This window comes from Schistocerca nitens, chromosome 9, assembly GCF_023898315.1.
Source record: "Schistocerca nitens isolate TAMUIC-IGC-003100 chromosome 9, iqSchNite1.1, whole genome shotgun sequence".
In the NCBI taxonomy this organism is placed as follows: Eukaryota; Metazoa; Arthropoda; class Insecta; order Orthoptera; family Acrididae; genus Schistocerca; species Schistocerca nitens.
In genome coordinates, this window is record NC_064622.1 from 231,126,524 (window position 1) to 231,151,022 (window position 24,499).

General features: G+C 42.8%; 1 protein-coding gene across 1 annotated transcript in view; it reads right to left on the reverse strand.

Annotated features, from left to right (window-relative positions):
- Positions 1–2,309: 2,309 nt before the first annotated feature.
- The window catches only part of LOC126204149 (dynein regulatory complex subunit 5), a 139,626-nt gene continuing 117,436 nt past the window's right edge, over positions 2,310–24,499 (reverse strand). Inside the window, exon 11 of the mRNA XM_049938558.1 lies at positions 2,310–2,491. Within this exon, the coding sequence (XP_049794515.1) occupies positions 2,310–2,491 (182 nt within the window). The remainder of the gene's footprint in view (positions 2,492–24,499) is intronic.

Genomic DNA, 24,499 nt, shown 5'->3' on the forward strand with positions numbered 1-24,499 from the left:
GGTGCATAGATCCTGTGAAATCAGTACCCAGAACAACCGCCTCTGGTCGTAATAACGGCCTTGATACGCCTGGGCATTGAGTCAAACAGAGCTTGGATGGCGTGTACAGGTACAGCTGCCCATGCAGCTTCAACACGATACCACAGTTCATCAAGAGTAGTGACTGGCGTATAGTGACGAGCCAGTTGCTCGGCCACTATTGATCAGACGTTTTCAATTGGTGAGAGATCTGAAGAATGTGCTGGCCAGGGCAGCAGTCGAACATTTTCTGTATCCAGAAAGGCCCGTACAGGACCTGCAACATACGGTCGTGCATTATCCTGCTGAAATGTAGGGTTTCGCAGGGATCGAATGAAGGGTAGAGCCACGGGTCGTAACACATCTGAGATGTAACGTCCACTGTTCAAAGTGCCGTGAATGCGAACAAGAGGTGACCGAGACGTGTAACCAATGGCACCCCATACCACCACGCCAGGTGATACGCCAGTATGGGGATGACGAATACACGCTTCCAATGTTCGTTCACCGCGATGTCGCCAGACACGGATGCCACCTCATGATGCTGTAAACAGAACCTGGATTCATCCGAAGAAATGACGTTTTGCCATTCGTGCACCCAGGTTCGTCGTTGAGTACACTATCGCAGGCGCTCCTGTCTGTGATGCAGCGTCAAGGGTAACCGCAGCCATGGACTCCGAGCTGATAGTCAATGCTGCTGCAAACGTCGAACTGTTCGGGCAGATGGTTGTTTTCTTGCAAACGTCCCCATCTGTTGACTCGGGGATCGATACGTGGCTGCACGACCCGGATAAGATGACTGTCATCTCGACTGCTAGTGATATGAGTGAGTCCATTGGGATCCAGCACGGCGTTCCGTATTACCCTCCTGAACCCACCGATTCCATATTCTGCCAACGGTCACTGGATCTCGACCAACGCGAGCAGCAATGTCGCGATACGATAAACCGCAGTCGCGATAGGCTACAATCCGACCTTTATCATAGTCGGAAACGTGATGGTACGCATTTCTCCACCTTACACGAGGCATCACGACAACGTTTCACCAGGCAACGCCAGTCAACTGCTGTTTGTGTATGAGAAATCGGTTGGAAACTTTCCTCATGTCAGCACGTTGTAGGTGTCACCACCGGCGCCAACCTTGCGTGAATGCTCTGAAAAACTAATCATTTGCATATCACAGCATCTTCTTCCTGTTTGTTAAATTTCGCGCCTGTAGCACGTCTGTAGCACTTAGGTGCAAAATTTGGTGGGCATTTCAAACGAATATTGGGCTTCGAATAACAGTTCATGGGGCCTTGATTTTATTTCATGGTACCAACATGCGACTGGCGATGTCACCTGTGCAATGATTAGCTGTGACGCCGAGGTAAGTACGTTAAGTCAATAAAAAAATTCTAAAATCAGTCGTTATTTATTAATTATTTTTTTCATTATAGCATGGATAGTGAATTTAGTAGTTATCTTGAGACATATCATATAACTGGTCAGGTGAGAGTATATTCGATCGGTTTTAAACCGTTATTGAACTTCATGTGTCGGTACCCGATGGAGGCGGGCTAGCAACAGGGTCGGAAGTGGCAAAATAGCTTTGTGCTGAATGTGGTCTAGAACTGTGTAGCTTATCTAGGAGGCGGATAATTCATTAAGGTCGTAGTTCTTTTTAAGTGAATTACATGATTAACTGAAGAAGATTAGCACATGGTCTGTGCATAAATGGACATTTTGAGTGTTGCCGATGCGCTGTCTGTGTCTGACTGAAATATGCTACGTGTTTGTTTTACGAAACAATGAACAGGGACAGCTGTGCGATCTATTTCAAAATGTACGAATTATATTTAACATTTAAATTTTTGCTGACAGTTTAGTGTACTCATCCAACTTTTTGAGTAGTTTCGTCAAGAAGAGACAAAGTGTTCTGTTCAAATGGTTCAAATGGCTCTGAGCACTATGGGACTCTAGATCTGTGGTCATCAGTCCCCTGGAACTTAGAACTACTTAAACCTAACTAACATAAGGACATCACACACATCCATGCCCGAGGCAGGATTCGAACCTGCGACCGTAGCGGTTACGCGGTTCCAGACTGACGCGCCTAGAACCGCACTGCCACACCGGCCGGCAAAGTGTTCTGTCTTCATCATGTTCTGCTATCTCAATTCGTATAGCTTTTAAAGTCTTGTCTTGAAAAGATGTAACCGTTTTCTTTTTCTTATTAACTGTAGTCGTTGCACGTTATTAATGGCAGTAGTCGGCGAAGCCGTGAATTTTCAGTAGTTGCTGATACTTTGTTATGGTTCACTTCTCAGAGTATTGTAGTTTAAAAAAGTTTCAGTTCCTTTGGCATGTGAAACAAGAAATAGCAATTTGTCGTAATATCTCTTTTTTCTCTTCTTTGCACTTAGTCCTGAAGTAAAATATTTCTGGGCTTGGTACTCAAGCCTAAAATTGCATTTAGCTTGAATGTCTTTGCCTAAATTAAAAAAAAAAGACTATATGTTTACCTACTTATACCTGAATTTCATTTGTTACAGATTTCTGATGTCAGGCAACAGTTTTCATTACACTGTACACTGTTAAGCAAATTTATGACACAATATGAGAATAGTAGGGCAACACAGGTTTTAAGTGCACATTGCTTACATTCGGGGGTGAACTTGATTAATTTATGTCCCCCTCCCTCTTCCATTAACCTACTGTTACGCTAATTGATTTATGACCACCTGGGGGTTGCTTTATGATGCCCTGAGGATAATCACTCCTTCTGAGAAACCTATCCCCCTCCTCCTTCTCCCCTACCTCTCTGGGAAATCCCCAACCTTCCCCCTATGCCTCGCCAATACAAGCACACTTTTGATATCAAATTAATTGACTAACTAATTCAGTTGATCAATCAATTGTCCCCTCCCCTCTTGGGAAATCCCCCAGCCCTTCCCTTTCCCCTTCCCATCCAGAAAAGAATTGGCATAATTGCTCAGCCTGTGCAGAGCCGCTGGTGTGAAAGATGCAAATATTACACTGTCCAGTAACTACATGTCCTAATTACATAATTACACTGTTGCAGACTGGAGGTGTTGTCTTGTTGATTCCAACAAGGCACATGTGTACACATCTTAATGTGCAGGAATCGACTGAGATAGTGCAAAATGCCACCACCAGAAAGTGTCTCACTCATCGCCCCCTCTCACCTCAACCCTCCCAGAAAAAGTTGGAGAAAAAAATTCGCTGAGCTGTAGGTGTGAGAGGAGATAGGATCCCATCCGTCCCCTCCCCTCTTGGAAACCCTGCCTCACTTCTGATATCAAATTAATTGAATAATTAATTAAATTGATAAAAAATTGGTGGGAAATAGCTTGTCCACTAATATGACATTGTAATGGATCTGGGAGATGTTATTTTTTTTTACTGTATTTGTCGATACCAAATTGTAAATGTTTTTTTTATACTTTTTGTCAGAATTTATTATAATTTGCCTTATTATATGTTAATTTACTTATGTTTTTGAGAGTGAAAGCGTATTGATTACTATTAGTAAATGTATCGAAGAATAGCAAAGAGACTGATTACAAGTGGAAGCTTGTGTGTTGTGTAAAATATCTTTGATGCTGGAGTCGTCTTTGACTATAGTCAGTCGGAAGCTAACTCTTGGTGTGTGTTGACGGAAGAACAATGTGAAGGTCGCCGTCATAAATAATTTTGAATTATGTTACTATTTTTTTGTATTAACCATAAAAAAGAAACTACATTTGAAGAAATGGTATTTGAAACACCAAAATGGAGGCAAACACGTTGAACCACGTCTTTTCTGCAGCCGACAAAGATGCATTGTGGAATCATACTTAGACAACTGAAGCCAAGACTAATATCGCCTTGCAAACGTCTAACGGAAAAGGTACTGTCACGAAATATGGCAAATTTAAGTAAATAAAAAATAGTGACCATATTTTCAACTTGTGTCTTAGCCAGGATTCAATATTTCAACATCAAGGGTTTTTCCTTGTATGGTTAGCTCAAAATCCTATATGCTAGAATATGTTAGAATACTGTCTCTATTGGGATTTGATCCCTTGGTTTTCCCACCCCTTTCTGAATATACTGACACGCTTTTGATTGATAGACTTGATCTTAACCCATACAGATCACACTAAACATGTCTGGCAAAAACAGAGGTCTTTAAACAATGTTTGAGAATTATGCATGTCTCATGTACAGCTTACGATGGCACTTTTTCCGATTGTGTAAAAAAAAGAACACACATTGCATGCAAGTCGCACACTGAGGGGAGTTGGTTTGCTGGCATGACTCAGAGTGGCATACATCTAGTTTTCCCACTTGCTCTGCACTAACCACATGTGCAGGGCCGCTGGCAACCTCTTGAGTCCTGAGCATTGGATGGGAGGCGTCAGGTCATGTACAAAACTTAACACACCCAAGGAATGTATGATATAGGATGTTGGTTTTCTTTCAAATTTGACACCAGGCCCAGTTCCTCTCTCTCTCTGTCTCAAGCGGTTACTTCCTATTTGTGTGGAACAATATGTGCAAACTAACACAGACCAAGATCTCCTCTCCACCCCTCCTCCCTACCATCTCCCCACACCCGTCATGCAGACCTGACACTGGTAGCTGGTGCATCCCTTTGTTCTCACACTTACACTGCTATGCAACAAAGATATTTGAGAAGAAGTAGGTAGAGTCTGTCAGGTGCCACACTGTCCCTTCCCTTGTCCTGAACAAAGCAACAGGTACGTGGGAAATCCCCAGCCTTCTGAAAATGTTGGGGTGAGAAAAAAATGGTTCAAATGGCTCTGAGCACTATGGGACTTAACATCTTAGGTCATCAGTCCCCTAGAACTTAGAACTACTTAAACCTAACTAACCTAAGGACATCACACACATCCATGCCCGAGGCAGGATTCGAACCTGCGACCATAGCAGTCCCGCGGTTCCAGACTGCAGCGCCTAGAACCGCACGGCCACCGCGGCCGGCAGGGGTGAGAAAGATGTCTTGGAAATATTCCCTCACTCTGTCAGACTGACTGACTAATTAATTAAATTGATTCCCTTGTGTGGGATAGTTTCTCCTTGCAGCCTATCGGTGGATACTAAGACTGTTATATTTGGTGGGATTCGATCCTGCAACCACATGATTTCCAAACTTCCCTATATTTCTTTTTATTTCCTTGCCTCCTATTGCTGGATACTGGCACAGTTACATCGTTTGATGGGAAGTCCAGTGTATTGGAAGGAGCTGAAAATTTAAAATCTGTGGAGATGTTGGATTGATGAGTGTGCTTGCAGTATCACTACTGGCAACAATAATTTCATGTCTCGATTGGAAGCGGTGCTGTATAAAATCATAGTTGGTATTTCAAATATCAGCATGAATTTACACTATCATGGCGTGTGAATTGCCGACGACTATGGGTCTGCCAAGTGTATTTTATAAAGCCCCGTAAGATTCCTAAGTTTGTTCTCTCAGCTACACCAGGACAAAGGTGGATGAAGAAAGGGTCTACCACTTGATGGGATAGTAAAAACAACTACCACTGCAATACAGAGTGCCCTGCAATGTATTGAGAGGTGCTAAACTGCAATTCTAGTAGTTTTCACAGATTGATACCTCAGATCGCTGAAAACAAACATACATATAGCCCATTCATATCCCAGATGTCCACAAGCTGTGCATCCATCCCCTCATACACAGCCAATGTCAATGTTCAGAGGCTGGGAAAAACTGCTGCCGTGACTGCAGCCACAGTCGTGGATGTGATGTCCACCAGAGTGCACCAACGCTGCCATGGAGGGTACCCAGAGATTGGAGTTCTAGTGATTTGGATGTTATCAATATGTCTAGCGCAAACACTTGTCAATGATCGATATTCAATCGATCAATTTGTGATGGAGATTACATGCAACAGAGGCAATAGCGAAGCCTGCCCAGCGCATACTGAGTATTAGTTCACTATTCACCTGCTCAGATGATGACACAGTAAGGCCAGCGCCACACGCCCACAAGCTAGACATAGTCGTCCTAGGAATTATAATTAATTATTACGACTGTAGCGCCAATCTGGTGACATTCGACGATGAGCGAAATATCGGAAATACCTCATCCTGACAACTGTGGCTCTGGAAATATCAGTTTCCTACAATTAAATATCAATATCTATAAACTCCTTATGACTGTACGTAATTTTCAAGTAAAATCTCTCATACTCTTACGGCTATCAATGCCTTGAAATTCGCAATGTTCCATGTCAATCCACACCTCCCTTACAAGTGGACACAGTCATTTTCTTTGCATGTGTTGGAACATAAGCAATAGTAGCTTCAGCATATCATTTCCTATTATGATTTATAGGCATATAACGCTAGAAAAAAATTATGGTATGTCCAATTCACACCAGCTGGTTATCATTTCGCACTGCCCAGGGACCAAACTCTCCCGCCGTATCGTCGTTATCACACGCTTGTCGAGGATGGAAAGGAGTAATCACAATAAAAAATACCTTCACGTCTTTTATTTTCTCGATTCAGACACTTCAACGAAACCCTTTCGTATTTTTGAAAACTGTAAATCCAGCCACCACAGTGATGTCTTATATATTCGCCACTAAGTTGGAATTTGTGTTAGTGCATTTGACAGTTGTTTTATGTCTAAACGCATAACTATCATAGACCTAACACCCAGATCATACAAATTTGTCGACTGAGACATCATTGCGAGAGCAATATTCTTGGTTATGTGCATTTGGGGTTAATTTTCAGGGCCAAGCTAATGAGTAGAGAAAGGTTTGCATGTCACAAACCTGTTCTGTATCGAGTATCTAAGCACATTTTAATTTGCTCTTGCTACGCACTGTACATGTTTCACAGTTTGGAGGAGGAACACTCTGAGACTGATTTGATGCAGCTGGCAAAAATGAGTTCGTTACGAAAGAAAAGGACCTGTTAGAACGCCATACAAAGATTTTGTTTGTTACATGTGTGAGAATAACTATGACTTCGATCACCATTGAAATTACACCATGCATACTGGACGTCCAGAGAGTTCCGCAGCCCGCAACAGCGGATGCAAGCTACATTTTTGTTGATGAGGCAGGTGTTCCAGAATACTGTGTACCTGTTGTCTGATGCTGAATCAGTGAAGGTACATAAAACCTACCCTCTCCACTCCCCAGTCTCATTCTGCCTTCATCCGCCGACGTTGTGTAATGTCGATTGTCCTTTTCTCACTTGTGTGTGTTAATTGTTAGTTTGGTTCATCCCTGACATAACATGAAGCATTCAGCGGCATCAAGCAGTAGCAGTACCAATGGTGGCAAACGGCAGAGACCATTAGAGGTTTATGGAGAATTGCGTGGTAACTACAGATTCAAATCCAAATCTGCAAACTTTTTTTTCACTAAGGATTTCGCGGTGTTGAATACATGTCGTCTTATTGTTTCAGCGTAAATCCATTGAATCGGTGGTGAACATACTGCTGAGATGCATCAGCGCCAGTAACAACAGCGTCAGATGCATCAGCGGCAGCAAGAGCAGCAGTTATATCGTCTTAAGTATATATTCTCATCTTCCTCTTTGTAGTAAGAGGGTAACTAACCGGCTGGATGCTGGGAAGCAGCATCGTAAATAGTATATTTTTTTCTTCCTCTTCTTAATGTACTTGATTTCTTTCTAAAATTTCATCATATACATAATATATTGCATGTTCTTTGCTAATGTAGATGATTTCTAGGATTAAGACTGGTAACTGTAATTTTTATCACTAAGAGTTTCGTAGTAGTACTGAATTGTTTCAGTATTTCTCTAGCAGATAATTGACCAGTTGGATACCAAGACGCAGCAACAGTACTGTAAGTAGAACATATATTTTTTCTTCGTAATACTACACTACTGGCACACTACTACACTTATGATGGTATATTTGACTACTTTCTTTTGCTTTTTGGTTACCACACCAAGAATCTGCTCCTTTACGGCAAAATCCGTGAACAGGGTTGTCATCTGTGGACAACTTATGAAAGTAGGTGGCTCATTGCTATAACATCATTCAGAGGTGCAGTTCGTCTAATGACCAGTCCATAATAACTCTGAAGAAGGTCTATTTCAGTTTCTGTCGATCTGCCTCGGTCAGACACAGATTTTCCATCAGATAGCAACTTTCCTTTCATTTCTCTTCGTAGCTTCCTCAATCTAGCACCCATCCTCTTTTGCACATGTTTACAACACTCCAGTTTTGTTTCCAAGGTATCAGCCTAAACATTGAACTCATTAATTTTATTGAAAGCTTTAGAGTCTCCATCGCCTACGTACTTCATATATCCAACGTTATAAATGGGCACCGACCTCTGAAATATTTTTAGAGCTTCATACCTCCACTGTAACCATCATAATTCTTAGAACACTGATGTTCAATATGTCCTTCAGTGTTACAATGGCAGGTGTGGCAGTACTTAGATAAGCACTCAACATCAACAACTTTTCCATTCTCCAGAGAAGTAGCACTTATAACACCATTCAAGGAACAATGTCCACGACGTTGCCATGTCCCATCAAGTGCAACAGCAATGTTCCTGGTTCCACCAATATTTACAGTGTTGTAACCGTGACAGTAATGGTCGCAGGGTTGCCGCTAATGAAAATGCGGCAGGACCAAACGGGAGCGGCCTCCGAACAAACAAGGCGGATGAACAGGAATGGAAGGACAAGCATGACGACAGACAACCGAGCAAGACACCAAGATGTACACCAAAGTATTAAGCAACGGGGTCACAAGAGATAACCTCACGAAATCAAAACAATGTCCACTCGTAAACGGGAAGTAAGCACACACAACGTAAACACGATGTCTGTAAGCGAGCTATCAACTGACTCAACGTAAATACCAGACTGCCTCACTGAGTTTTTTTTTTTTTTTTTTTTCTTTATTGAATTTCAATTCCCCCCGAAGGGGGCGGGCTGGCAGCAGCTTACTACGCCGCTCTTCAGCCTACAGAATTTGCGTTAAAAAGATGAAGATAAGAAAAAACAACAGTTGGCGGGAAAATCGGTGACTTAAAGGTAAAACGGCAGAAAATTCTAGAACTTAAAACATAAAACACAGGGGTGACGATACAAGAAGCAGAAAAATAGCAGACAGACAGTTAAAAAAAAACACGGCGACAGTCTGGTTTCTGTTCGCAAAATATAAAATGCACACCCAGCGACAGCATGATTTCTGTTCGCATCACTGTGGAAAGACGCACAACACCGAACACTCACTTAAACACGGCACTAAAAAGTGGGCACAAACATGACAGACCACAGCCGAGAGCGGGTGGGGGGGAAACAGGACAGAAGACGGAGAAATAAAAAAGGGGGGGGAAGGAGAGGAAAAGGGAAGGGTGGGAGGGGGGAAAGAAGCCAGTGGAGAATGAGGACCCATAAGAGGGGTGAGGGGTGCTGAGCAGACGGGCCAGGGAGTGGGGAAGGCAGAGGAGGGGAATGCAAAAGGACTCGGGGGGGGGGGGGGAGAAGGGACCTAGGGGGAGGATGGGTGGGGAGAAAACACAGGAGGGAAGGGGGGAGGAAGAGGGAGCCCAGGGAAAGGACGGAGGAAAGGAGGGGGAGTGAGGATCAGAGTTGATAGGAAGGATAAATGGAGGGAGAGAGGGCATCATCCGGGAGGGGGAGTTGACGGAAGCCACCTTGGGAAAGGAGATGGAGGGTGTAGAGATGGAGGGTAGGGGGGACACAACGGTGAAGACGTGGCAGGGGTCGGGGACGGGAGAGGAGAGGAGCAACCAGGGGGTGAGGGGGTTCAAGACGGCGGGAGGTGTAGAGGATGCGGATATGTTCGAGGAATAGGAGGAGATGGGGGAAAGGAATGAGATCATAGAGGATCCACGTGGGGGACGGGAGGCGGATACGGAAGGCGAGGCGGAGTGCATGACGCTCAAGGATCTGGAGGGACTGATAGAATTTGGGGGGGGCCCTCACTGAGTGAGAGGCAGACACCTAAATACACGACAGGGTATGTCGCTCTTGGCAGCTGGGGCCACGTGCTCCGCAGTGGCGCCCTCATGTTAGAATCAGGGCCAGGAGCGCGCGCAGCCAGGGCTTACGGCGCGACTGCTGCAGAGACCTCTAGGGTCCTCGAGTTCCATGCTGTCTGGTGTGGATTCGAAACCCGCGGCGCTCGGTAGCGGATACAGTTTCTTCTACTGCACGTTTCATAGGTGCTTCAGACACAATCGTCAAGACACCTAAAAGTATTTTTATGTACTTACTGAACCTACTGGGAGGAGGAAGAAGGTCCATCAAACCACAAAACGTTTGAGCAGCCTTTTCTCCATTTCCTATTGCACGCATTGCATACACTAACTTCAAATTCACATCATATGAATTATGCACAATGTTTGAAGTCATTTTCGAGGTAGATTTATTGCAGGATCTACACAGAACAATTAATTTTGACACTAAAACCTTCCTGCTACTTTGTTGTTCACTTATTTCCAGACTGCCTGCACTATCACATTATTTAAATTTTGCCACTTCCTTTATTAAAGAAGATAAGATGCCCACATCAACAACAACAATTCCACTACAAACAGCGTCACTGTTAACCAAAAAATTTGAATCGCCAGGTGGCGTGTCATATGGGAGTTTCTTCCCTGAAGAACTGATACATAGGTTACTTTCAAAAGTGTGGCTTGCTTTGTTTGTGAACTGGTAACCACAGAATTTTCTTTTATTGAAATTCTTGATGCGTGGCATAGTTTATATTGATTGCACACTAAAGGATATGTACTTCCACAAATATATGTAGCACTTGGGCAAAAAACATTCAGTAAGACGTGAACAAACTGCTTCAGCAAAAGAAAGGTAAATACTAGTGAAGATAATCATTTACAGACACAAAAATCCTGCACTGTTATCAGTATATACAATGCATCATATGTACAGGGCTATTACAAATGATTGAAGCGATTTCATAAATTCACTGTAGCTCCATTCATTGACATATGGTCACGACACACTACAGATATGTAGAAAAACTCATAAAGTTTTGTTCGGCTGAAGCCGCACTTCAGGTTTCTGCCGCCAGAGCGCTCGAGAGCGCAGAGAGACAAAATGGCGACAGGAGCCGAGAAAGCGTATGTCGTGCTCGAAATGCACTCACATCAGTCAATCATAACAGTGCAACGACACTTCAGGACGAAGTTCAACAAAGATCCACCAACTGATAAATCCATTCGGCGATGGAATGCGCAGTTTAAAGCTTCTGGATGCCTCTGTAAGGGGAAATCAACGGGTCGGCCTGCAGTGAGCGAAGAAACGGTTGAACGCGTGCGGGCAAGTTTCACGCGTAGCCCGCGGAAGTCGACGAATAAAGCAAGCAGGGAGCTAAACGTATCACAGCCGACGGTTTGGAAAATCTTACGGAAAAGGCTAAAGCAGAAGCCTTACCGTTTACAATTGCTACAAGCCCTGACACCCGATGACAAAGTCAAACGCTTTGAATTTTCGGCGAGGTTGCAACAGCTCATGGAAGAGGATGCGTTCAGTGCGAAACTTTTTTTCAGTGATGAAGCAACATTATTTCTTAATGGTGAAGTGAACAGACACAATGTGCGAATCTGGGCGGTAGAGAATCCTCACACATTCGTGCAGCAAATTCGCAATTCACCAAAAGTTAACGTGTTTTGTGCAATCTCATGGTTTAAAGTTTACGGCCCCTTTTTCTTTTGTGAAAAAAACGTTACAGGACACGTGTATCTGGACATGCTGGAAAATTGGCTCATGCCACAACTGGAGACCGACAGCACGGACTTCATCTTTCAACAGGATGGTGCTCCACCGCACTTCCATCATGATGTTCGGCATTTCTTAAACAGGAGATTGGAAAACCGATGGATCGGTCGTGGTGGATATCATGATCAGCAATTCATGTCATGGCCTCCACGCTCTCCCGACTTAACCCCATGCGATTTCTTTCTGTGGGGTTATGTGAAAGATTCAGTGTTTAAACCTCCTCTACCAAGAAACGTGCCAGAACTGCGAGCTCGCTTCAACGATGCTTTCGAACTCATTGATGGGGACATGTTGCGCCGAGTGTGGAAGGAACTTGATTATCAGCTTGATGTCTGCCGAATCACTAAAGGGGCTCATATCGAACATTTGTGAATGCCTAAAAAAACTTTTTGAGTTTTTGTATGTGTCTGCAAAGCATTGTGAAAATATCTCAAATAATAAAGTTATTGTAGAGCTGTGAAATCGCTTCAATCATTTGTAATAACCCTGTATAATCGCTGGAAACAGAAAGTGCTTGGTTCTTTTTGAAATAATACTGGTTTCTGTAACAGAAATACAGGGGTTGTTGCGGCGTACGTGACCGCAACTTTAAAATTTGGCGTATATAGGTCACTTTTCATTTGAAACCCTGTAATGTATATCTCAATGTAATCGGGAAAGACTATAGAATTTAATAAAGTCATAAAAAATTCGATTTTTCCACCATTTATAAGTACCCTATATCCTTAACGGAGTTGCAATAATGTCTCCACAGATAACTCGATGAATGCTGACAATTGGCATATTACAGTGACTCAACCACACAGGCCATTGTGGTCTATGTGTTTGCGACACTCACGTGATGTCAATACATGCAGCAGTAATGTCTACTTTTCCAAAAACATTGTCCTGAGATGAAATTTTTTTTTTTTTTTTTTTTTTTTTTTTTTTTGGGACAACCATAAGAACTAAACAAGCATTTTAGTAGACATTTTAAATCAGTTATTTGCGTTCTACTAACCCCAGATTTTATTGGCAGCTTATACGATTTATATCCTATATATACATGTACTCATTCTACTTACACACAACCAATATTCTTTCTTTCTTTCTTTGCAGCACCAGGCGATTTATGGAACGTTGTACTTAATTTAGTTATTCCCTCTTTCTTGTACAGTGGCCGAGTCAGGGAAACAATTCTCACAGCCGGCCGCGGTGGTCTCGCGGTTCTAGGCGCGCAGTCCGGAATCGTGAGACTGCTACGGTCGCAGGTTCGAATCCTGCCTCGGGCATGGATGTGTGTGACGTCCTTAGGTTAGTTAGGTTTAAGTAGTTCTAAGTTCTAGGGGACTGATGACCACAGCAGTTGAGTCCCATAGTGCTCAGAGCCATTTGAACCAATTCTCACAATAAGCCATTGTGAAGGTGCCAGGGTGCGATGAGGCATGTCTTGCCAGTTTGAGCGCCACTACTCGCCACACAGGAAGCCACGGTGGCCACTGCTGCCGCCCCCCACTGTTGTGGCCAAAGAACCGCTCTGGCGTCCCTGGGCCACCCTCCATCCAGCAAGCGGGTCAGGGCTGCTGCAGCAGCAGCCACAGCCAGCCTGCTGACATCGGCCTGATACCACAGCATCTCCTTCTTCTTCACCTTCTCATCCTCACCGATCTCGCAAGGTATGACACCTCATCACTAGCATCCTTGTCATTATCATCAACTACTTGTAATTATAATACTGGTAATAGCAATTATCTTGTGGCTATTGGCTGTTCCATCTCCTTTCCTTTTAGTGAAGGACCTCAGGTCAGTGATACCATATCACAGTTAGAACGTTCAGTGATTTCAGACGTCTTTCAGAAGTGAATCTCGTTCACAAGACTCGAGAATCTAACAGGAGGGTACCACAAGCCTGTTGGATTTCTAAAGAGCATGCCTTCCTGCCACGGAAATGGAATTCCTCGATGTTGTTAATGATCTTTGGTATCCCTTCACTAAATGTGGTGCAGTGCTGTGCACTGATCTGTCACATGCCTCCAAAGTTGCTATTGGCATTGAGGAGACAAGTCTTCATTATCTTTGGGGTGAAAATGGCGTCATAACATGAAGCACATGAATCACAAGTGTTTTGGTGAGACCACCTTCAGAGCTACACTGACCCAGTTTTCTGAGCTGGAAGTTAGAGGGTCAGCTAAAGCACTCAGCTGAATGCTACACCGACATCCATACACATGTGTATGATGTGGTAAATGGAGGGTCTAGCTATATCAAGCTCCCTAAAGATATAGCAGACAAGATGGCATGCATTAATGTCAAATATGAAAAAGACCAGGTTTTTTTGCATGGTAAATCCTGGCTTGCGAAAGAAATATACAGAATCCAGATAAGGTAGACTCCGTGACATTCATAAATGTTGTAAGTTTGATGGTATTGATTTCTCCATTTGAACTCCAGGACATGACTAAATTTGAGGCTCAGAATACCGGAATATCCGTTCATGTTTATGGCCTGGAGAAATGTAAGTCAGATCAGCAGAACAAGCTATAAACGTCGGCCACCTCCATTTCTCAGAATTTGCCATTGAGAATAAGATGAATGTAAACAAGCTCTTATTCTTTAATGAGAAAGGTAATTATCATTATGTTTGGGTCAAAGACATTGCTCACCTTCTCGCCTCTCAGATGAGTAAACATAAATGTGAAGAGCATTTTTGCTTAAGATGCCTCAGTGCCTATTTAGCGAAGCATGTAGTAGATTGCGCTTCCAGGGCAACGGTATATGTACATGCCTACAGAGGAAAACAAATACATGAAGTTTAGTTTAAGAATGCTCACCATCAGAAGCTACTCCACTTCGTCATGTACGCAAACTTTGAATGACTCCTCGCTCCTGTCATTATATGGGAGCGTTATCTGGTGCAACTCACAATATGTGCAATTTGAAGCATCATTTACCAAGGCACGTACCCGTTTTCACCCATAATATAAGCGGGTATGGCGCTAATTTTTTTTGTTGAGCACTTCGCTGATTTCAGCTTGGAGAAAAATCAGGTCAGTTTCCTGCATGAGAGCATTGAGAAATATATATCATTTTCCAAACGAGTGAAGCCGAGAATTACGCTCCGCTTCCTTGACATGCTACGTTTTATGCAGGCACCACTCTAGAAATTCGTTGAAACCTTACCTTGAGAGGATATGCACATCACTCGAGCTGCATTTCCTGATGAGGAAAAGTTTAAACTTGAGACTAGGAAGGCAGTTTTTCCATACAAGTATCTGGATAGTATGGCAAAACTCAATGAAACCAGGCTACCCGATATAACTGCATTCTGCAGCAACCTTACAGGCGATACATAATGGACGCAGAGTATAAGCATGCCGTGAACGACTGGCAGGAATTCAGCATTTCCACTTTAGGAGAGAACGCACTGCTTTACATGTACAAAGAAATGCTTGTCGTTGCGTATGTTTTCGAAAAATTTCGATGCATGACTACATATTCTCTGAATCCCACCTTTTATTAAATGGCACCTGTGTTGTCTTGAGACACAATGCTCAAGAATGAAGTGCAGTATCCATTTATTGACTGATCCCGACATGCTTCTTTTCTTTAAGCGAGGTACCCGTGGGGGACTTTGCCCATATGTCCACAGGCATGACAAGGAAAATAACCCTCAGGTTCAGCGCAGCCCTTGATTCGAGTTATATCATGGTCCTGGATGTAAATAACTTACATGGGATTGCCATACAACAATCACTGCCGATTGGCGAGTACCGATGTGTGCTCAAAGATGAATCCAGGGGATTATGTGGGAAAATCTGTGGTTGTATGGCAGCTGATTCTCATGTGAGGCATGTGGTTGAGGCAGAACACACATACCCTATTAGTTTGCATGATGTGCACGCCGACTTGCTGCTGTGTCCAGAGCAACTAGTTCCTCGAGGAGACTCCACCTCAAAACTGATGACAACGCTAGGGAATAACCAGAGATGTATTATTCATTATCCTAATAGCCACCAGTGTCTCAGCTTAGGAGTGGAGCTGGTTAGAATCATCCAGGCTATCTCCTTCACGCAGTCCTCCTGGTTGAACATGAGACAGAGAGGTTCCGCAATGTATGATTTTGAGAAAGATTTTTTAAGTTAATGAATAATTCCATTTTTGGCAAAAGAATGGAAATTTAAGGGAGCGGCGTGAAATTTTGATTATGACTGAAAGGGATGGACATTATGGCCTAAGAAAATGCAATACCAAACCAAATTTTAAGTGGGTCATCATTTTAGTGAGAAGTTTGTTGCTGTGGAGATGGCGAAGATTGCAATAGAGTTTGTGAAGCATATTTACGTGGGAATGTGCATACTAGACTTATCCAATCTCCACATGTATTGCCTTCATTATGAGTTTGCGAAAACTCATTTTGCAGATCCTAAATTACTTTATATGGATACAAATAGCTTCACCTTTTGGGTGAAGAACTGCAATCTATATGAAGTAATGAGGCACCATTCTAATAAATTTTACTCATCCTCACATGTCCGATAATCCTTATGATATTGTTCCACAGAACAAGAAGGTTATCAGCCTTATGAAAGGCGAGGTGAATGGAATGCCGGCTGTGGAGTTTGTAAGTCCGAGATCAAGAATGTATTTGTATTGCACACTGGAAGGTGCCGCTCAGAGCCAGACTAAGAGTGTGCATTGAAAGCCTTCCTATCAGAGACTATTTGCAATGCCTGTACAGCACTGTTCTTGGTGCTGCACTGCAGTCACCAAACGCTTTGTGGCAAACTAGTATTCGATCAAGGGGACACAAGGTGTATCCTGTGTTGCAGTTTCAATCAGCCTGTAGCCTCATGACAATAACAGGATCATTTGTGGTATGGGGATTGAAACTCGCTTGTACTCACACTGTTCACTTGCAGTGAGAGAAGGAGTCGGGGACTGAGTTAGACAGAGAATGAGCGAGGGAGTTTGCATCTGTGTGTGTGTGCTGTGAAAAAAGTAACAAAAGTTTAAAATAAGTAAAACAGCATAAACAAATATAAGTCATCTGAATGTTTATTTATACATATGTGGTGTATATGTGCTGTGTACACACATGTGAATATACCAAGTGATCAAAAAGTCAGTATAAATTTGAAAACTTAATAAACCACAGAATAATGTAGATAGAGAGGTAAAAATTGACACCCATGCTTGTACTCACACTGTTCACTTTCAGTGAGAGAAGGAGTCAGGGACTGAGTTAGACAGAGAATGAGCGAGGGAGTTTGCATCTGTGTGTGTGTGTGTGTGTGTGTGTGTGTGCTGTGAAAAAAGTAACAAAAGTTTAAAATAAGTAAAACAGCATAAACAAATATAAGTCACCTGAATGTTTATTTATACATATGTGGTGTATATGTGCTGTGTACACACATGTGAATATACCAAGTGATCAAAAAGTCAGTATAAATTTGAAAACTTAATAAACCACGGAATAATGTAGGTAGAGAGGTAAAAATTGACACCCGTGCTTGGAATGACATGGGGTTTTATTAGAACCACCCCATATTGCTAGACGCGTGAAAGATCTCCGCGTTGTTTGGTGATGATTGTGTACTCAGCCGCCACTTTCATCATGCTTGGCCTCCCAGATCCCCAGACTTCAGTCAGTGCGATTATTGGCTTTGGGATTACCTGAAGTCGCAAGTGTATCGTAATCGACCGACATCTCTAGGGATGCTGAAAGACAACATCCGACACCAATGCCTCACCATAACTCCAGACATGCTTTACAGTGCTGTTCACAACATTATTCCTCGACTACAGCTATTGTTGAGGAATGATGGTGGACATATTGAGCAGAACATCATCTTTGCTTTGTTCTACTTTGTTATGCTAATTATTGCTATTCTGATCAGATGAAGTGCCATCTGTTGGACATTTTTTGAACTTTTGCATTTTTTTGGCTCTAATAAAACCCCATGTCATTCCAAGCATGTGTGTAAATTTATACCTCTCTATCTACATTATTCCGTGATTTATCCAGTTTTCAAATTTATACTGAATTTTTGATCACCCTGTACCTAAGCACCATGTGAATTATGTAAATAGAATAGTTTGTAAGTTTTTCACCTTTTGCTAGCTGTCAAAGACTGATTAGTTTTTAAGTGTATATAGTTCACAGTCCATGAGATACCCACCAGGGTAGCCGAGTGCGTTCACGCGCTGCTTCCTGGACTTGGGTAGGTGCACCGGCCCCGGATTGAATCTGCCCAGCGGATTAACGATGAGGGACAGTGTGCCGGCCAGCCTGGATGTGGTTTTTAGGCAGTTCCACATCCCACTAGGTGAATGCCAGGCTGGTCGTCACGTTCCGCCTCAGTTACATATGTCACAGACTTTTGAAACAAGTCCGCACTATTTCACGATTTACACTAGACGAAGACAGTTAGGGTACACTGATTCCATCCTGGGGGTACGGGGTGGTGGCAGGAAGGGCATCCGGCCATCCCTAACCCTAACACTGCCAAATCCGTTGTAACCACGCTGACCCTGCGATCGCTGCGGGACTATGGCGTAAGCGAAAGTGAAAGTTCACAGTCCATCAGAATTATTGTTCAACCTACTGGGAATGTGGAATTTAGTTGTAGTACAAATGTATCTCTGCAATAGTTTTTAGTGTTGATTATAAAAATTTGTAAGATATTCTCATCCAGTGCTACTCGAAAATCATAAAAATATTTTCAACCACTGTCACAGTTGAGAGGTGCTTTTTTTCTAGTCATTAGTAATAGCGTGTAAGTTAAAAGTATCTCTTCACTGAAATATCAGAGTCAAATTGTATCTCAGGAACTGAAGTGTACATCAAAAACTGAAATGTAATCTAACAAACAAAACTGTAATACTAAGAACTGTTTTGCACATCAAGAACTGAACTGTATCTGAAAAATCAAATTGTATCTCTGTCAACCGAATAAATGAAAAAATTCACTATCATATGTCTTTTTTGTTATTTACAAAAAACCTATCCCATATTGCATTGTGTACATAAATGATGTGCAGGACACAAATGACAATGGTTTTGAACATGAAGGAGAAGTTTAACATGGAAGATAATAAAATATATAGAATGGTTGCATGGGATTTCGCATATTGTGCTGCATGTGCTGAGCACTTGACCATGTCTACTTCCAATGACATACAGCAACCAGGTCTAAAATTATCTCCTGTGTTTGAAGAAAACCACAGATGTGGTATCTAGGCAAAACTATACTATCAAAGTGGAAACAGTTTGAAGATAAATCATACACAGATTACGAGGTAAAAAAATCATTTATTTCTCATCCAACTTAAAAGTAATTTTACATTTTCATAAGAAGATTCAACCATACTATTTCACACATCTTTTTGAGTCAGGAGAGCAGGGCACCTGTAGAATTCCAGTTCTTGAATAGCAACATACTTGAAGATTGCACCCATGCGACCTTCTCTTCCCAATTCACGTAGATGACGGTCGAATAATCGAAGCAACATCACCATTTCTTCATAGCAGATACCAGTTAATTCCATAGTAACCACGCTATACTCCTCCATATTTTGGTGCACTTTCTGTCCTTGAAAGAACTCTGCAATGCAATGCTTATTATACAAATATCTTCTGTGTATGCAATTTGTTTAAGTATGAACTGTCTACATTCATCATCATAGAATGCATGAAGTAAAACAATAGGTTATTTAAATAAGTAGTAGCATCTTGCTTGACTGTTATGACTATGGGACAGACATGATTTATTATTGATCATTTCAGCTATACATCCAACACAACACATGTTATGTGATGGTGGTCCATCAATCTGGCATCACGCATTCGATTCATAGTGCTTAAAGCAGGACTCATACTTTGAAATTAGTTCATATCTTTTAAACATGCAATGTAGCAAATTGACCCAGTGTGACATAGCACATATTAATGGCATAAGCTGAGTAGGGAACGTGTAGTATTCAAGAGCATTCAAGTGATGATGACTCTTAAGCTCTTTCATATCAATATCCAAGAGCACATTTCATGATTTCACCTACTCAAACGTGTTGTAAGCAGTAACTTTCTCTTTTGCCATTGAATCCATAGTCCTCAAGGCTAATTGTTGTAACATAAGTGTTCTTGAATTGTTAAGGCATAAAGTCAGCGCTGGCATGCCACTTGGGAACGACATAAAAGAGAAGGCTGTGAGAAGAGTTCAGCCAATCACATGCTGACCGACCTCCCTCCAGGACGACAACGCGACAGCAGCAGCCCCTAGGCAAAGACAACAGAAGCACCTCGCCCAACAGATGGCAGCCCACTTCGATAGCAGCTTCTATGTTTGCCACATTGTTAGCCAATGCACCATAGCTTCTTTATTAGCAATCTCTACATAGCACATTTATCAGCAGTCACTCCATTTCAGTTGACAGACTCTTGTTAGTAGCTGTTGCTAGGACCAGAACTGTTACTTGTGTTTGTCTATTCTGAAGAAGGCTGATTATTTTTTATGTTGCCCTTTGCTCGCAACATATCTGTGTAACTGCAGTTGTGGATGATCATATAGAAGGGATTACAAGAATTTTCAGATAAAAGTTAAGTATTTCTACTTGTCTTGTTGTAATAAACCTCATTAATACCAGGTGTTTGTTTTTCTAGCGAACTGAGTATGCAGGATTCCTAGACACAACATGAAAGCAGAGTCGTGCAGTCACTATTCCCCTTTAATAGCTTTGAAATAGTGGTAACTAAATCATGAACATCAGCATCCATGACCATGCTTTGCACAATACATTCATTACCACTGCTCAAATTCACTGCTAGAATTACGGCACTGCTACTATTCCTCCTAGCCTCCAACAGCATCGCCTTATTCACAGACATCCTGCATGCAGATGAAGCTGAATGATTATAGATTAATAGTGGTTATTTAGTTATACACTGCTGGTGTACTGAAATGGCAAATAGAAGACTACTGTAGACTTGGAATTAAGCATGCTTTGCGTTCAAGCCTATATTATGTTTCTACATAACATGATACTCTTTTTAAAATTCAGCTTCGACACAGATGTTTTAAAATCTGAACATACACAAGTTTATTACGTGTCATTAAATCACTGTTTCTCACACATGTAACAGACAAAATCTTTGTATGAGCCTCTCACAGGTTCCTCTTTTTTTTTTTGTAACAAACTCATTTTTGCCAGCAGCATCAGATCCGACTCAGGGTGATCCTCCTTCAAAGTGTTGAACGGGTGTGGTGCTTAGCAGGAGGAACTTAAAATGTGGTTAGACTCGATACAGCACAGTTGTGCGATATCCAAACATTTGCCGGCCGGAGTGGGCATGCAGTTCTAGGCGCTACACTCTGGAACCGAGTGACCACTACGGTTGCAGGTTCGAATCCTGCCTCGGGCATGGATGTGTGTGATGTCCTTAGGTTAGTTAGGTTTAATTAGTTCTAAGTTCTAGGCGACTGATGACCTCAGAAGTTAAGTCGCATAGTGCTCAGAGCCATTTGAACCATCTCCAAATGTTTCACTATTCGTTTAATAGGCCCCTGAAAATACACCCCAAATCGATGTACTGAAGTATATTGCACTCCAACATCCCTGGGTGCCCTCCATTGCCAGGGTGCTGCACTCTGGCAGGCATTACATCCACAACAGTGGTTGCAGTCATGACGGTGGGTGAGGGTACAGGTGCACTGCATGTGGACACCTGGGAGGTGAATGGACTGGATGTACAAGTGTTTTCAACGATCTCAAGCATCTAGCTGTGGTAACTACTAGTATTGTGGTTTAGTGCATCTCAATACATTGTGGTGCACTCTGTCTTGTAGTGGTATTTGTTGTTATTACTATCCCATCACACGGTAGTCTCTGTCCTCCTCCTGCTTCATACTGGTCTAGCTGCGTGAACAAACTTAGGAATTCTATAGTGCTTTATAAAACTAAACTGGCAGATTTGGAATGGTCAGAAATTCCACAACAGTGATGGTATAAATCCATGCTGAAATTTGAATCTTCAACAAACATTTTATACAGCATCACTTCCAGACGAAACATCAAATTCCGTACTGGTCAATTTATTGTTTCCAATAGTGGAACTGAGAGCCCACCCATTAGTCCAATGTCTCCACAGGTTGTTTAAAGACATAGCATGCAACTGAGCTGAAATCTGAAATTCTCAGCTACCTCCAACGTAATGGACTTCCTACCAAACGACAAACGATGTAGCTTTGCCAGTATCTAGCAATAGGAGGGGGGGAGGGGGGGGGGGGACAGAAGGTTAGGAAGCCAGGTGGTTGCAAGACCGAATCCCGCCAAACATAACATACCTAGCATACACCAATAGGATGCAAGGAGAAACTGTCCCATGCAGAGGGTATCCATTTAATTAATTAGTCAATCAGTCTGACAGAGTGAGGAAATATTTCCAAGACATCCTCCTCAGCCCAGCATTTTCAGAAAGCTGGAAAAAGCTCATGTACCTGCTGCTTTGTTCAGGACAAGGGAAGTGTCAGTGTAGCACATGACAGATGCTACTTACTTCTTCACGAATATTCTTGTTGCATAACAGTGGAAATGTGAGAACAAAGGGATGCACCAATTACCAGTGACAGGTGTGCATGAGGGGCAAGGGGAGGACTGGAGGGAGGAGTAATGGGGATTAGATCTTGGTCTGTGTGTGTTTGTACACATCGTTCCACATAAACAGGGAGTAACCACTTGAGACAGAGAGAGGGAGATGAAGTGAGCCTGGTATCAAATTAGAAAGGAAGCTGACATCCCGTGTCATGTACTCCTCAGGTAGATAAAGTTTTGCAGGCCCTCTCACCCAATGTCCAGGACTCAAAGGGTTGCAGGCGACCCTGCACATGTGGTGTGGTGCAGTACACATGCAAAAACGCGATCGGTGTCACTCTGGGTCGAGCCGGCCTACCAGGTACCCTTAATGTGCGATCTTGCACGTAATGTGTGTTTTTTCTTCCACAATCGGAAAAAAGTGCCGTCGTAAGCCATATGTGGGACATGCATGATTCTCAATGATTGTTGTAAGACCTTTGGTTTTGCCAGATGGTTTAGCATGATCGGTAAGGATTAGGATCGAGTCTATCAATCAGAAGTGTGTCAGTATTTCCAGAAAGGGGGAGGAAGCAGTGAGGGACTGACAGATCGAATCCCAATTGAGGTAATGTTCTAATGTAAAGGATTTTGACCTAAGTAAAAACCCATGAGGACATACCACAAAGTTTTGATCAAATTACACCGAAGCGCCAAAGAAACTGGTATAATCATGAGTATTCAAACACACATATATGTAAACAGACAGAAAACGGCGCCACAGTCAGCAACGCCTATGTACGACAAAAAGTGTCTGGTGCAGTTGTTAGATCAGTTACTGCTGCTACAATGTCAGGTCATCAAGAGTTAAGTGAGTTTGAACGTGGTTTTATAGTTGGTGCACGAATCCATGGGACACAGCATCTCCGACATAGCAATGAAATGGGGATTTTCCGATACGGCCATTTCATAGGTGGACCGTGAAAATCAGGAATCTGGTAAAACATGAAATCACCAACATCACTGTGGCAAGAAAAAGATCCTGCAAGAACGAGACCAATGATGACTGAAGAGAATCGTTCAACAGGATAGAACTGCACCCTTTCCGCAAATTGCTGCAGATTTCAATGCTGGGCTATCAACAAGTGTCAGTGTGTCAGCCATTCAACGAAACATCATCAATATGAGCTTTCAGAGCCCAAAGGCCCATTCATGCTCCCCTGGTGACTGCATGACACAAAGCCTTACACATCGCCTGGGCCCGTCAACACCGGCATGTCCAGAATTCCTATAGAATGGTTCCAGGAACGCTCTTCTGAGTTGAAACACTTCTGCTGGCCATCAAACTCCCAAGACATGAACATTATTGAGAACATCTTGGATGCCTCGCAACCTGATGATCAGAAGAGATCTCCACCCCCTTGTACTCTTACGGATATTTGGACAGCCTTGCAGGATCCATGGTGTCAATTCCTCCAGCACTACTTCAGACATTAGTGGAGCCCATGCCATGTCACGTTGTGGCACTCCTGCGTGCTTTCAGGGGCCCTACACGATATTAGGCAGGTGTACAAGTTCCTTTGGCTCTTCAGAGAAATTAATTAGTTATTTAATTTGATGTCAGAAATGGTGCTGGGTTTCCCGAGGGGAGGGGATGAGCGATGGTGTCCTATGTCTTTCAACATTGACAGCTGAGCGACCTTTCCCTACAATTTTTTTCTGTGAAGAGTGTGGAGTGAGGGGGTGATGGGTGGAACATCCTCTGGTGGTGGCATTGTGCCCTAGCTCAGTCGTATCCAGCATGTTAAGGTGAGCACAAATGTGAAAATTTTCCAACATGACAACACCTTCAATCAGCAACAGTGTAATTATGTAATTAGGACATGTAGATGCTGGACAGGGTAACACTTGCACCTCCCACACCAACATCATCTCTGCACAGACTGAGTGATTTTCCTGCCAGTTTTTTTCTGAGTTGGGAGGGGGGGGGGGAGGGAAGGGCTTGGGAATTTCCCAGGAGAGAATTAATTAATCAGTCAATTAAATCAATATCAAAAGTGTGCTTGTACTGGCGAAGGGTTGGGGATTTCCCAGAAAGGTGGTAGTGGACGAGAGCAAGGGGAAAGGATTAGGGTTT